The 16394-nt window shown below is 42.5% G+C and overlaps 1 protein-coding gene across 1 annotated transcript in view; it reads right to left on the reverse strand.

Annotated features, from left to right (window-relative positions):
* Window positions 1-16394, reverse strand: part of ndufs1 (NADH:ubiquinone oxidoreductase core subunit S1) — a 46396-nt gene that overhangs the window by 8453 nt on the left and 21549 nt on the right. Inside the window, exons 9-16 of the mRNA XM_078551555.1 lie at window positions 15705-15839; window positions 14400-14514; window positions 12520-12665; window positions 10257-10385; window positions 7870-7999; window positions 6111-6271; window positions 3268-3422; window positions 1742-1917 (exon numbers count right to left, since the gene is read on the reverse strand). Coding sequence (XP_078407681.1) covers window positions 1742-1917; window positions 3268-3422; window positions 6111-6271; window positions 7870-7999; window positions 10257-10385; window positions 12520-12665; window positions 14400-14514; window positions 15705-15839 — 1147 coding nt within the window. The remainder of the gene's footprint in view (window positions 1-1741; window positions 1918-3267; window positions 3423-6110; window positions 6272-7869; window positions 8000-10256; window positions 10386-12519; window positions 12666-14399; window positions 14515-15704; window positions 15840-16394) is intronic.

Here is a 16394-nt window from a genome sequence, read left to right on the forward strand (position 1 = left end):
CGAAAATGGCCATTTTAAAGTAGCCAGTCTTAGACAGGCTTTCTCCCCTGGCATGTTGGTTACTACAAACATTCATATATGCAATTTCTTTAGGGAACACTATTTAAAGATAAAAGACTTAATTATTCCTTTATGTACTTTTAAGAGAATTTTATTGAATTTTTCAATTTGTCCTGGTTTCTCATGGAATTGGACTTGCCAGTTTGGGCCCTGCTTTATATTTGGGGAGGAATGGGATAAAGGAAGACAAGGCAAGGACCGGATTTTCACTGTCCCCAGGGAGACCAAACGGAGCAAGGGCCTGAAAAAAATGGTCGCCTAGTAGGGCAGCTGGAGGTCCCACCTCCATTTCTGCCCTTGGCCATTTTCACGAGGGTAGGATATACAAGCATACAAATTAGGAGCAGGAGTAGGCCACTTGGCCCCTTGAGCCTGCTCCATCATTCAGAAGCAGCGGGCCCCAGAAACCTATCCAATCCTATTAAGGAGGCAACTGGCAGTGTCATGAGCTCATTGAGGCCTTGTCCCAGGTAAGATTTTTTGTTAATTTTCATGGGGGTGGGTGGACTTCAGCAGCTGTCAAGTTTTACAGCAGCTGCATTGCGGTGGGAAGAGGTTAATAGGTATGTAAAATAGTTTTGCCTTCTTTCCAGTTCATGATGAAATGCTGTAGCATGAGTTGTATCTGTGTTCATTAACCTCAATCCACAGTGCAATGATTGGACAATGTAACTACCCCTTGGACAATGTGTGTGCCAAATTGTTACTTCAGGCAACTGGTAAACTGTGAAGTAAAAGATCAACATCGCAAATGTGGAAACATTTCTGGATGAGTTAAAAAAAAGTCTGTCTAATGGATAAAAAGGTGGAGTACATTTCAGACTATGAAAGGATAGTCCATTATGATAACAATCAGTCTAGACATCTTTTGAGATAACAATTCTAAGGTCAGTTTGTTTATTTGGGAGGTTTTATGGGTTCTTGGCTGCAATCCAACTGTCTAAACTGTTTTATAATTGCTTGACTTGGTTTACACAGTTGGCTCGAAGAGTTTGTTTGTTTACGCAGGGAGTTTTAAGGACTATTCAATGGCTTCCAACTGTTATAAGGCTTCTGAGGTCTGTTCATGAATGGATAACGGTTGGGGGGCGGGGGGGAGACGCACTGTGTGGTGAGGGTGAGGCGGTTGGTTGAAAGGTTCAACAGTATATATATGGGCCACTGACTGCATCGGGAGCACCAGGCCAAGGCTTTTTGGGAACAGAGGCAGGCCTTTTAACCTGCCCGCTTTGGACTTGCCCTGTCTCCAGATCTTCGGGCCTGAACCCCCAGAAAATCCTGCCACCGCCAGTCTCGAGACAGAGGTGGGATTGTGACAGCAGAATTAGTCCCATCTCCTGATTCCCACCTCCAACATGAAGATCTGGCCCCAAGCCTTTGGTATAATTTGGTGCTCATCAGTGAAGGTTAATACTAGTGAAAATCTGGAACTGTCTACTCCAAAAGGCTGTTGAGGCTTTTGAGGGAAAATTTCTAAACTGCAATTGATAGATTTTTGCTTGATAAGGGTATGACAGGATAGGAAACTATGCTGGGGAAAGGAGGGAGGGGTGGGGTGACGTGGTGTAGATGAGTTTAAGATACATATCAGTCACATTCTAATCGAATGGCCAAACAGGTTTGAGGGCTGAATGGCCCGCTCTTGTTACAATGTTACGATTCCATGCACACTCCATTTTACCTCAGAAAGTGCACGTATAATTTGCCAATCTTCCCTGGCCATACCCGGTGCAGTTACTGCCACTCTGGTCTGCTGGGCACGGCCCTCTGTGTTGACATATGTGGCTGCCTTCTCTGTGTAAGCAGCTCCAGGTAGAACAACATCTGCCATGGGTGCTCCGACATCTCCGTGGTGTCCTAGTTGGAGAATATGAACAACTCGTGACATTTGACATGGCTGTGTGTGAAATCCATGACTTTTAAAAAAATTTCATACTCAAGCTGAGGGATATCAGCGCAAAGCAAATACAAAGTTGGCAATCACAGTCAGCATCAAGGTATCATGCAGCTAGTTGCATGATAGAGGATAGCTCTGTCTATTTCTGTCTGACAGGTTTTAATCTCAAATTCAAAACGGTGCCATTTATTGCTCTCTTACATTATTTCTATTTCCTACACCTGTCAGTCTTATGGACTCTCAGAATGAGACTTCAAGGAGTTCCCAATCATGGTTGGGTTTTACTGTGGACTTGCATCCATAGTGGATCTGTTATGTGTCTGCTTTGGCAGCATTTTTGCCCAAGCTAGAAGGTTGTGGGTTTAAGTCCTGCTCCAGAGACTTGAGCACATAATCCAGGCTGACATTCCAGTGCAGTGCTGAGGGAGTGCTGCATTATCTTTTGTCATCTTTTGGATGAGATGTTAAACCGCACCCTATCTGCCCTCTCAGATGGACGTAAAAGATCCCATGGCACTATTCAAAGAAGGGTAGTGGACTACTCCTGGCGTTGTGGTCAACTTGTATCTCTCAACCAACATTTAAATCAGATGATTTGGTCATTTAATTCATTGCTGTTTGTGGGAACTCACTGTATAAATATTGGCTGCTGTATTTCCTACATTACAACAGCGACTACACTTCAAAAAGTACATAGTTGGCTGTAAAGTGCTTTAGGAAGTCTTGAAGTAGTGGAAGATGCTATATAAATGCAAGTCTCCCTTTCTTTAGCTACTGGCATTAGGTAATGGCTGTCAGAGACTAGAACTTCCTCTCCCTTGACTACATTCTGCCGGGTTGCTTAGCTAAAGCTGCTGAAATCTGCCATGATACTCAATTGCTGCCGACAATTGGAGATGGGATTTTGGTCAGGATGTAGCAATGAAGATAAAACAGCTGAGGTTTTCCTGATGCAAGGCTGTTACATATGAACAAGCAAAAATGACAGGCAGGAAAAGACCATCAAGGGTACCCCACGCCATGAAGGACGAATAATCACGGGTGAACACATCCTCCCACATCCCCCCACCCCAACACAGTCATACAATTGCCAAAAGGAAAAAAAGAGAAAAAACAGGGGGCCTCCTGTGACTGAAAGCAGTCCAGGAGATCCCATCAACCATGTGTTATCTATACTTGCCTATAATTCAATCTCTGCCTTAGTCAAGAACTCTTCATGGCATGTAGAGAGTCAGCACCTAGCATACCAGCCAGCAATGCATGCCAAAGGGTCACCAGTATATGTAGATGACAGTAGCCCTGACACTTACCCTGATAAATGACGAAGCAGTCCTTTGGAAGATCCTGTCGTGTGATGCAGCCACTGTCTGCTCCAAGAAGGAACAGGACTTTTGGTGGATTTTTCCGGATTACATCGATACCAGCTTTGTATCCCAAATCCAGAGCTGCTACTTGACTGGCCACCCTGAAGGAAGACACAGATAGTAGCTTTGTTACTTCGCAACAAATAAACAACCACCAATGGATTTCAACATAGGCCAGATCCAGGGCCACAGCTCTTGTCACCATGCCTCAATAAAGTTGCTGAGTTTAACCTCTAAGTGCTGATACTTTCATAGAAACATAAGCTCAGGATATGGCCATTCAGTTAATTGTGCTGGCTTTTTGAAAGAGTTATCCAATTACCCCTTCGATCTTTCAGTCATAGCCTGGCAAATACTTTTGTTTGAGTTTAGACGTTTGAAAGTTACTATTAAATCTACTTTCATCACCATTTCTGGCAGTGAATTCCAGATCGCAACTCACTGTATAGAAAGAAAATCTCATCTTCCTTCGAGTCCTCCGATTACTAACACTCCTGCCAGTGGAAACAGTTTCTCCTTATCTCAAAATCTCTTCATAATTTTAATCACCTCTATTAAAAAGCACGTTACCACTCTCTGCTCCAAGGAGGTGAACAATCCCAACTTCTCTAGTTTCCCCACATAGCTAAAATTCTTCATCCCTGCTTTCATTCTTTGAAACTGCGATTAGTGAGTTAGAACATTTCAATTAAAGGGTTTGGAGGATGACACCAATGCTGAATTCAAATGCGGAAAATCATTTACAATTTCCACTTCAACCCCAAATTCACTGCTGCTACATTTATGTTGTGCTTCAGAGTGACAATCTTGGATTCCTCCAAGTATGTGCCTGCAGCTCCAATGGGGAACATATAAAATAGTGCCATAGAAACTGGTCACAGCAAAAACGACTGTTACACCTGCATGCGCTGCTGGTTCACCCAGTACTCTTATCTACATCTGCTGGCGTGAGGGCTAAAACAGGCTTCTTGCATGACTGATCTTGGGATCTGCATCAACTGCAGGAATTGTTCCTTCAGTAACTATCAGGAAAGACTGAACAGGCTAGGGCTCCTCTCTCCAGAAGAGAGAAGACTGAAGAGTGATTAAAATTTTGAAGTTGTTCGTCAGGGTATACGTAGGGAGACCATTTCCACTTGTGCAGAGTCAAAACTCAACATCATAAATATAAGATATAAGCTATTTCATTAAGGAATTCAGGATAACCTTCTTTACACAAAATGGTTAGAATGTGGAACTCGCTTTCGCATGGAGTATTTGAGGCAAATAACAGGGGTATTTAAGGGGAAGTTAGATAGGGACATGAGGGAGAAAGGAATAGAAGGATATACTGATAGAGTGAAATGTAGTAAAATGAGAGGAGGCTTGTGTGGAGCATAGACCAGTTGGACTGAATGGGTCATTTTTGCTTTGTAAATTCTATGTAATGTAACACAACAATTAAAAAAATAAATGTCCAGTAATTTAATCATATTATCATAGATTTGCCAGTTTGATGGCCAAATGGCCCCACTCCAGACCTCAAGCACATTATCTCAGTTCAGTGCAGTACTGGGGGAGTCCGATGTTGCTGGGGGCCTGCCTGCTTTAAATGAGATATTAAACTGCATTGCAGTCCCTCTCTTCCTGGGAGTCAGCCAACATTAAAGATCTGCCAGCACCATTCGAAAGAGCAAATTTGCATTCATATTGCACCTTGCACTTCACAACCAATTAAATAGTTTTTGAGAGACAGTCAATGTAGTAATCTAAGCAAACCCAACTGTGAAGTACTGAAGATAGCTGGGATGGCCTGTAAGTTTCCAATGTTAGGCCAAAGGCTGGTTTTCTTTTGTCTAAAAGATCATTTTAACAAAATAGGATACTTTGAATTGTGATGTCTTGTGTGTGTCACATTCAAGAGGTACTTTAATGGCTATAATGTGTAGAAAGTCACGTATACATTGTATACTTCCCATAAGCATCATACTTATTTCCTGCTAGATTTTTGCTACAAAACTGTATATTGCCTGGCTATCTATCAATAGTGCCATAGGAGATCTGCAGTTTGTAGGGGTGTGTTATAAAAGTGCAACACGCTTCAGCAGCTCTCAAGATCGAGGACAAACTATAGGCAAGTCACTAGATCATTGAAATAGTGTTGTAAACCATAAATCATTGACTCAATATTGTATTACAGCTGTGGCTGAGTGGCTAGCACTCTCGCCTTGGGTTAGAGGACCCCAGTTCAGAGACATGAGCACAAAATATAGGCTGACACTCCAAAACTGAGGGAATGCTGCAAAATCAAAGGTGCCGTGTTTCAGATGTGAAGTTTGACCAAGACCACCCTCTCAAGTCTAAAGATCCCACAGCACTATTTGAAGAGCAGGAGAGTTCTCTCCAGTGTCCTGGCCAATATTTATGTCTCAACAAACATCCCTAAAGCAGATTATCTGGTCATTATCACATTGCTACTTGTGGGATCTTGATGTGGACAAATTGCCTGCTGTGTTTCCTACACTGCAATAGGACTCAAGGTACTTCATTAGTTGGAAAGCCCTTTGGGGTATACTGAGGCTGTGAAAGGTGCTATAAAAACTCAAGTTATTTCAGTATTGCAAGTGAAGTTACATGAGATCCTGTGCTGTAATCTGACTAAATTCAATACTGGTTTGCCTAGGAGGAGTTATCATTGGGCAATGCCTAAACTGGAACCTGTGAGATTTAGGGAGCAGTCCACTTAAAACACCAAGGCTCACACTCAAATTACAAAATGCTTTCACTGTGTCATTGATCACATCGCTAACCTCTGGAGGACATTTAAAACTTTCCAGTCATCTCCGACTCCACTGCCTGCTCGAGCATTCTGTGCAATGGTGCTGACTGTAGCATGTATAGCTGCACCGTCGCTCCGCTGGAGAATCGAACTGCCCACCACCACCATGGGCTTCTTTGCTTTACTCAGGACCTGTTATGCGGTAGAGGTGGAATAAGAAGAAGCAAATGTCAGTGTACCTGTTTGCTTTGCCCTTCAATTTAGGAACAATTTTACAGTTTTCTAGTCACACCCTAAGTTGTACCTAGACCTGTGCTAAACTACTATTCTGATAATTATACTTTCTTGACTACAGGAATGATTGACTGTCTGGATCGAAATGGAGATATTTACCTAGCTGAAACAAACATCTGGTAATGGGACATTGAACAACTAATAATTCATTGGCTTTTGTTCTTTCAACTAAATTGTTCCCCAGACAGTAAACCAAAATAAACACACAAATCTGTTTTATGACTGTAATAAGAACTCCAGTATTTCACAGACCAGGGTCTAAGCGACCCAAGTAACTGCATATACAAAAACACAGCACACCCCACTAACATGCCTGTGCAAGCATGAACAGAAAGTGTCACAAATATGAATTTTGCTTATATTGTTTAAAATAAAGCTCAGGTGGGTGTTTGTTGAAGAGATCAAAGGGGTGCTTTGCTGTTCAATCGAAGGAGTGTTAAATTGCTAATGGGAACATAGTTGTAAGAGTTGGGATCCAAATGAGTTGGAATTATCCGGAAACCCTGTGATCTGAGTCAATCTTTAGTGACAAGAAGGGGTATTCTGTTGGTGTGCATGTTTGCAGAGCTCTGAATTTGCATGACTGTATTTCAATTGCTTAACAAAGCATGGTATTTCAAATTTTGAACTTGTTAAGTTTTTCTATCTGATCACTCAATTTAAACAAGCCAAACAGTTAAAGATAGGAGCATCCAAAGGACAGTGGATCGATCATGAACTTCTCAGCATTGGGAGCTTGTGCTGAAAAGAATGGAAAAGGAAGCTAGCTTTTCACAGTGAATATTTAAGAACTTTGACAAATTCATTGACAATGTGGAAAGAAGTCAGGAGCTTACTCTTTTCACACAAATTAGTTTTGCTTGGAAGTTACAAAGAATTTTTAACGTAGGCCGGCTTTATCTGACACCAATATTTGCCAACAGTTGTGGGTGCTCAGCTCCTTTTTAAACTGTAAATTAGTAGCTTACTGAGGTTGGTCCAAAAATTTACTACATTTAATATTCATCAATTGAAATACTTAAACAGAAGACAACATTAAATCCAGTAAACATATTATTGAAGAAATGGTAAATGTTCATGCTCAGTGATACACAACTCTCTATGGGAAGATTACTGAAAAAGTAGTTTCTAAATAGTGAGCGATCAGATCCGTTTACAGAAACCATTGTGAATCAGAGAGGAGACACAGTTCTATGAACACGCTGAATTGTTATAGAAGCATATTAGTTCACTCAATCAAGGTCCTGTTTTAGAAGTCTTCATTTAACATGTCCCAAGGGCAAATCACTCTACTCCCTGATGATATCTAGCCAAATTTCTTAGAGTTCTAAATGAATCAACTTTCAATATGCTAGGACAGAAGTCAATTCCATGCCAATGCCACCAAGTTCATAGCAGTTGCTCCATCAGCAACGTTATTAACTGAAATGTGTATAATGCATGGATTAAAATAAAATGAAAAAGTATGAACTTCTCATGGTCAGGAAAAGCATTACCTGGCTGAAAGGGTGCTTCCCTGAGGCAATCTCCTGTAACACCTGTGGAGAGTCTCCAAGGTGATTGTAGGTGTAGCTCAAATCCACATTTGTCCCAACTAAAGCCACTTGGAGATCATTGTGCAGCCAGCTGTAAAAAGGCAGAAACAGTTGGAAGGAATGAAACAACTTATATGGTGTGCTGCTACACATTGCCCGATTACTGGGTCCTTAACTGTTTCAATGCAATGGAAAATGCTGGAAATGTATGGTTAAGTAGCATTTGAAAGAATAATGATGTGGGTGCAGATCCTTCAGAATTTCTCCACAGTTAACATTTCTTTTTTCTCAATACCTTATCTGTAGTTGGCTTCCAGGCATTGTGCTTGCACTCTCCTTGCCCCCCCGCCAACCTGGGCTATCAGAGACTGAAAGTTTGCCATGTGGAGATTGCAAAGGTTTAGTTGTGGTCCAAGGATAAATACTAGATTGGACAGGTTAGTGAAGGAAAAGGGGTGAAAACAATATAGGGAGCAGGGTGGGTAAATGCGATCAGGACGATTTACTTGCATTGAGGGCAATCAGTGAGACAGATAGGTTGGGCCAAATGGCCTGTTATTGTGGTTGTAACTTCTAATGCATTTCTATGAATTTACTGATTCAGTACCATGTAATGATCCATCTTGAGGAATCTCAAACAAATATGATATGACAGTGGTAATATTGCTGGACTAGTAATCTGGAGGCTCAGGCTACTGCTCTGGGACGTAGGATCAAATCCCACCAAGGCAGGTGGTGGAATTTAAATTCAATTAATAAAATCTGGAATATATAGCTAGTCTCAATAATGGTGACCATGAAACTATCATCGATTGTTGTGAAAACCCATCTGGTTCACTAATGTCCTTTAGGGAAGGAAATCTGCCATCCTTATCCAGTCTGGGTCTACATGTGACAGCAGTGTGGTTGACTCTTACTGCCCTCTGAAATAGCCTAGCGAGCCGCTCAGTTCCAGGGTAATTAGGGATGGGCAAGCCAGCGAGGCCCACATCCCATGAAAGAACATAAAAATCTGCAGTTGCTCAACCTGACAACAAAGGTGTTTTCTTGCCCCATCCCTCCCCATTTCTCTTGAAGGTGATTACATTCTGAAGCGAGAACACATTTCCGCAGATGCCGGAAGCCGCCGTTTACGTGCGAGCCTTGACAACAAATGTCTGCAAAACATTCAATTGCTGGGTGCGGTAGAGGAAGAGAAGGGAGAGAGGTGACAGTGGAGTCTGATCCTGTTGACAGAGCACAGTAACAAGAAACAGGGATCCGGGAAGACAAAGGTGAACCATTGCACCCCCAATGAAAGCTGCTAACTGAGTACAGGATACCCAGAGGTTGTCAAGATCAAGCACCATTTTTGCAAAATGTTACAAATCTTATACATGTAGAGCATCAAACAGTGCAGCTCCTATTTGAGATAAAGCCATATTATTTTATGGGCTGGTATCCTTGGTTGCAACCTCAAGTAAATTCTGGAGTAACCATGCACTGCTAAAATTATAACACTTGCACTTTATCATGTCAAAATGGCTCAAAGCCTTGCAGAAAGGATTAATTTCAGTGCAATTACATACGCAAATGTTCCAGCAAGGTCCAACAAAAAAGCACGAGATCAAGGGTCTACTAACCTGTTTACCAGTGGCATTGGTATGTGGCTCAAGCCCACAATCTTCTATTCAAGGCAGGTTTACTACTAACAGAGCCAAGGTGACAAACAAACCTGCATATATTCCGTGCCTTTTAATATAGTAAAACACTCCAAGTCACTTTACGGGACTGCTATCACACAAAATCTGACACCCAGTAACACAAGGAAATATTAAGACAGGTGACCAAAAGCTTGATCAGAGATTCAGGCTTTAATGAAGATCATTCCACGTGTGTGCGATTCCTCCAGCCCTACAAATCCTGTGAGATCCCAACACTCCTCTCACTCTTGTCCTCTTGCAAACACTGATTTAATTGCTTCACCATTGGCAGCCATGCCTTCAGCTGCCCAATTCTAAGCTCGGAATTCTCTCGCTAAACCTGCCTGCTTTGCTACCTCTCTTTCCTCCTTTAAGATGTTCCTTAAAACTTTCTTTGACCAAACTCATGATCATCTACCTTTATACCTCAGTTTGTAAATCAGTGACAAATCTTTTTGTTTGCTTACAATCATTTGAAGGGTGTTACAACATTCTATGACATTAAAGGAACTATATAAATGCAAATTGTTGTTGCTGTTTTGTCAGATACCTTGTCAGCCAAAGCCAGTGAGCAAAGAGAAGCACTAACAAGCCAAGGACAGAAGCCATTTGCAACCAAAATAAGCAAGCTTCCTTTTCCAATTGAGTGATCATTCACGTGCTTACCTTTTTCTGACTCGAACATTGAAAAGTGGGGCTTCATAGCGTGGGTTAGTGCCAACCAGCAGCAGCACATCAGCCTCCTCCACTCCAGAGATTTTGGTGTTCAGCAGGTAATTGGAGCGCAAGTCGGTACTGTTTGGAAACAGAAGAATGTCAACCATTAGCGAAAACACTTTGTAACACCATGCTTTTTACTTTTGATTGGGTACTGTAGATTGTTTCAAAACATAATCCTTTCCATTATAATAGACTCACATCTAAATGGTCATCTTTTTCTTGCTAACAGTCCCTGTATCAAATATCCCAAAAACTTTTTATAAAATAGCCCTTTTTTTATCCCTCCCTCCTTCCTTAGCCTCCACAGCAAAAGAAGCCTGTTCCCAGCTCACTGCCGTTACCTTTCACTCAGCCACCCAGGAGGTCTGAGACCAGCCCCAGGTGGCTCACCCTCCCTTACTTAGCTTCTGGTTGGCACCCCCCGACAATTCTGGTGGTGGATTGGTTATTTTGTTTGCAATTTATTAATTCTTGGGACACAGGCATTGCTAGCAAGGCTAGCATTTATCACCCCATCCCAAATTACCCTTGAAAAGGTGGAGATGGGTTGCCTGCTTGATCTGCTAGAGTCTGTATGATGAAATTGTTCCTTTTGTGCTGTCTGGGAGGGATTTGTAGGATTTTGACCCACTGAATGAAGGGACTGTTCAATTTCCAAGCAATGATGATCCCCAGGATATTCATGTTGGGGAATTTGCCAATGGCAGAGCCAATAAATGTCATGGGTAAGTGGTTGCACAAGAAACCCAGAGTCCTTCAATTCAAATCCTGCTGTGCCAAGCTGCGAAAAAAATTCAATTGGGCTACCTTGTGGAATGGCACCGGACAAAACAGCCATGAAAGATGTAACATTATGGTAGAACCCAACTGGTTCACTTACGTCCTTCAGGAATGGCATCCTGATGTCCTTAATCCGATCCGGTTTACAAATAATCCTAGGGCACATTGCACTAACAGTCAGTGAAAGTGGCCTACCATCATTAACTTCCCAGGAATGGGCAATGAATGCAACATTGCCACATCCCAAGAACAAACACAAAATAATATAGATGGAGGTGGGGAGTTGCACATATGAGAATTGCAGCAATGGTTACCCACATCACACTACTCCATATAGTAGCGTGGAGAGGCTCCTGCTCTCCAAAAACATAAAGCTGTATCACATCTCAAGAGTTTCACATACACCCAACAAACGCATAGTGAAGGACACTCAAAAGCCCTGCAGTGGGTGTTGAACCCACAACTTTCTGATTCAGAGGCAAGTGTATTGTCAACTGAGACTTCAACTTGACAGTATCTGTTTAAAAGGAGAAACAGCCCCATTGATGTACCAGGGATGGTTGTTGGATGCAGGTCAGATCCCCGAGTTCTTCACTTGTTGAGTTGCTGCTCCCAGCAGGGCAGGAAGAAGGGGGTGGAAAGTAATAGATAGAAAAATGAAACCTTAGGGCAATCTTGTAATTCTGGCCATGCTACATAGGAGCACAAGCCTAAAGGCAGACTGTGTGCCTTCTTCCCCTAGACAGAAAGTTCTGTGGATAACTTAAGAGGTTCACAAAGTTGACCTAGTAAATCACTTCCCCACCTCCCCTACACCACCCCCACTCCCCACCAGGGACAGGCCAGTAGATCTAGATCAGTCAGGAGAGAGGAGGCTGAAATGGCTGTGGACCTGAGCTGATAATTGCACATTAATGTGACTTTTGTCATGCGCTGCTTCTCTCTTTGTAAGCAACCTCCACAAACCCTGCAGTGTTAGAAAACAACTGCTACAAATTCTCCTTTTACATTTGAGCTCACGTTCAGCTTCAACCCCCCAAATATATCAGGGAACAGCTGATCTATTAGTGGGCATCGGGAGTTGCAGTGAATTGACAAAGTAATAACCAATTCCTGCCATTGGAGGGTGATACCTTTCCACTGTTCCATTCCTATATTACAACAATGACAACGCTTCATTGGCTGTAAAACACTTTGGAATATCCAGTGATTGTGAAAGGCACCATCTAAATGAAAGTCCTTTTCTTTTCACTAAACCAAAGCTTCCAATGGCAGAACACTAGGAATCCAATCAGAAATATAACTAACATCAAAAAGAACAAACAACTCAAGTGGTGTCACAGTCCTACTGCAACTTGTTATAAATCATGTTGGGTTTGTTATCTGATCCTGTGTTGTATTCTCCAATGCTGCACAACTGCAACCTTACCCAGCTCCAGCCATCGGGAAGATCTCCTCTGTGCACAGTGCGTCGCTGTTCAACCTGTTGATCAAGTCCTTCAGGGCCACGAGAGCCTCGGCGTCAGCCATTCCTCCAGCAATAGCGGCCACACCTTTATCCTGCACTCTCTGCAACTGCAGCCACAATATTAATATCAATGGTGAGGGCTGGGTGTGGGGAGGGGAAAAATATCTTGGATTTCATAGAATCATGCAGCACAGGAGCCCGTCAGCCCATCATACTTGTGCCACATCTTTGAAAGAGCTATCCAATTAGTTCCACTCCCCTTCTTTTTCCCCATAACATGGCAACTTCTCCCTTTAAGTATACTTGCAATTCCGTTTGAAAGTTACCATTGAATCTGATTCCACTGTCCTTTCAGGTAGCGGACTCCAGATCAGAACAACTCACTGCCCGAAAAAAAATCCTCATCTCCCCTCTGTTCCTCTTGCTGATTATAAATTTATGTCCGCTGGCAGCCAATCCTCTTGTCTGTGAAAGCAGTTTCTCCCCATCTACTCTCCCAAAACACGTTGTAATTTTAAATCTATTAAATTTTCACTTTATTTTTCCTTTTAAAATCTTGTGTTCAACCAAGAATAACTTTGGTTTTGTATATCCAGACAGAAAATTCTTCTCCGGTCTCCCAAAGAAAGCAGCTCACCAACTCATAAGATTATTGCAAATTGGATTGAACGAAAGACAGTTTGCTGATTGTATTTGAATAAAAGTGGTGCACACAGGCATGTGAACAGGCTTGCTTCATACATGTGCACAGCAGTACCATTAAATACTTGGGGTAGAATTTAGCCCTCGATGGGCGGGCAGGCTCCACCGGCTCGGCGGTGGGCGGGCCCCGCTGCCAAATCGCTAATGGCAAAATTCTGGCCTTACTCTGCCACTCACCACACATGTTCTCTTCATCCCTTTCCAGTTTTGGACTGGATAAAAAACCAGCAGCCGTACCATGGGCTGGCAAGTGTATTCACTGGGATACTTGGATACCCGAGGGTAGGCCGGCAGAATGGTGGGAAGGGGGTTTACTGTACCATGTTTGATCTTGAGGTGGACTTCTCCTTTGCACATACTTCCAGAAGTTGGGCCCTAGACTTTTGAAGGCATAGCCTCCAAGATTGAGATGACAGAAATTGGGAATGCTCAAGAAGCCAGATTTGGATAACGTTGAGCAGTGGTTCTCAAACTTTTTTTTGCTTAAAGAACCCCTTTTAAAATGGATTAGTAATCATGGATCCTCATTTAAATTATAATAGTATATAATAATCATAATACTGAAGTGCTAGATGTAGAGTGTTTGAATAATGGTTTTATGAAAACAGACACCGGGAAGAGGTGTGTACCTACTTCTCACTGCAACTCACTGCAAAGCCTGCCTTTCCATGGCAGAGGCAGAAACCACCGGAGCCTGGAGAGAACCCGAGAGGAGAAGCAAGAGAGCAGGAGCCCAGAGAGAAAAATCAGGGGAGAGCAGCAGCACGGTGGAAGCAGAGCCTGCCTCAGGCTGCCACTCAAATGGTTACTCTTGACCAAGGCACTCTGGGTGGTCGCCCACCTCGGTGGCCAGCCCTGTGTTTTAGACGCTGTGAAAAGTGTCAATGAACCCACAGGGATCTGTGGAAACACCAGTATGAGAACTATTGTCATAGCAATCTCAGGGAACTACAGGGCTGGAGAAGGTTACAAGATAGGAAGGGATGAGACAAGGGAGGTATTTGAGTACAAGGATAACATGCAGATTCTGTGTTGGATCAAGTGCAGTATGCTCCATAACAGAACATCTCCCTCAATCTCCCACCCCGCAATGTTTGATGAACAAGTTCAGATCAATGTAACTTGCAGCCATTCCTTACCACTTCAGCAATCTGTGTTAATGCCTCCTCCCAGGATGCAGATACCAGCTGCCCCTTAGAACCCCTGACCATGGGGATGATTAACCGCTGACGCTTTAGGCCATCATATGCAAACCTGCAGAACAAGACAGGCAAAGCTAAAAATTACATCCACTTTCAAAATAAATCAATCAGTAAGATCCCCCCAAAAAATCACATCAGTATATCACAGAACTGGAAGCAGAGAGGCTTGCTGCACATTGCATGTTTATTGATTCCTTTACTGTTGTGTATTACCTGTATGGGGAATAAGTTTTCTATGTTAAGGGCCGTTGCATCGAATTGATCTAATACCGTTCAAATTTACCAATATTTGTATACTATCCATATAGCCATGTGGTTCGAGAGCTGAGGGATTGGCGTTATATGGAGAAGTGGGGTTGTTCTCCTTAAAGCAGAGAATGTTAAGAGAGGATTTAATCGAGGTGTTTAAAATCATGAAGCATTTAGATAGAGCAAGCCCAGAAAAACTGTTGACAATGGCTGAAGATTCAATAACCAGGGGGCAGGGATTTAAAATGATTGACAAAAGAACCAGAGATGACATGAGGAAAAACTTTTGTACAATGAGTGGTCAGGATTTGGAATGCACTGCCTGATGGGGCGGTGGATACAGATTTAATAGCCGCTTTCAAAAGAAAATTTGATAAATACTTGGGGGAGAAAAAAAATGCAGGGATATGGGGAAAGTAGAGCTGAGGGAGACTGACTGGAATGCTCTTCAAAAAGAGCCAGCATAGTATCAATGGGCTGTATAGCTTCCTTCTATGCTACTATCTAGGATTCAACAATCTAACAAATGTCATATTCCTCTACCTGGACTAGAAAGAAATTAACAGTCAATGAAGTTCTTTTGAAATGCAGTCACTGTGATGTAGGAAGCACAACAGCCAATTTGTGCACATCAAGCTCCCACAAAGAACAATACAATAATGTCCAGATAATCTGTTTTTAGGTGTAGCTGAAAGAGCAATGTTGGCCAGGACATGGCACCTCTGACAGTGCAGGCCTCCCTCAGTACTGTGTTTGAGTGTCAGCCAGATTTTATGCTCAAGTCTCTGGAGTGAGACTTGAATCCACAACCTTCTAGCTCGGAGGTGAAAGTGTTACACCTGGGCCAAGGCTGGCACCTGGTAAGGGTGACATTTCTCTTCCACCTCACTTTCTAACATGGGACTTGCGAATCCATGTCAATTCATGATAGAGTTGGAGTATTTTATGGGCAATGCTTTGTACAAAACACCCCATCCAATTAAAATACAACACCTGGTCTTATCAGAGATCCATTCTTCATTCACGTCTTCATTTAACTTCGGCAGGATTCTCATCACTTCCCCAGTCCGCGTGCTCACAATGATATTGCTTCCGACGGCATCCATCACATCAATGGACTCTATCTTCCTGTTGTAAAACAATTATGACTGTTGTGACAAAAGTAAGTACAGACTGGATTCGTATCTATGTGGCATTTTGGGTTGAAGAACTGGAACAAGATCCTAGCATTAAGCTCACCAAGCCCACGTTATACTTAAACATGGTCCTGAAAACACAGTACATTGCAATAAAACTATTCACAACATCACAGTTAGATAGACCACCATATCGTTTAGATGCTGGTCACTATGATTGGATTCTGTGCGTCGAATCAAAATCTTTAGGTTTCCTGTGTAGGAGGCTGTACAACTCACTTGACAGGTCTCAATGAAAGTGAAATTTCAACTCACAAGAATGATATAGAGACTAAAAGGGTTAAATAGGAGAACAGGTTTCATAAACTAGACTTTCATTCCCTTGAGTATAGAATATAAAGGGGTGATCTTAATGAGGTGTTCAAAATGATTAAAAATGTTGATAGCATAAATAGACAGAAAGTATTTCCTCTGGTGGGGAACAAGGGGCCGTGACCTTAAAATTAGACCTAGGCCATTCGGGAGTGATGGTGATAATTCAGGGAAG

The sequence above is a fragment of the Cetorhinus maximus genome, chromosome 11, assembly GCF_964194155.1.
Source record: "Cetorhinus maximus chromosome 11, sCetMax3.hap1.1, whole genome shotgun sequence".
NCBI lineage: Eukaryota > Metazoa > Chordata > Chondrichthyes > Lamniformes > Cetorhinidae > Cetorhinus > Cetorhinus maximus.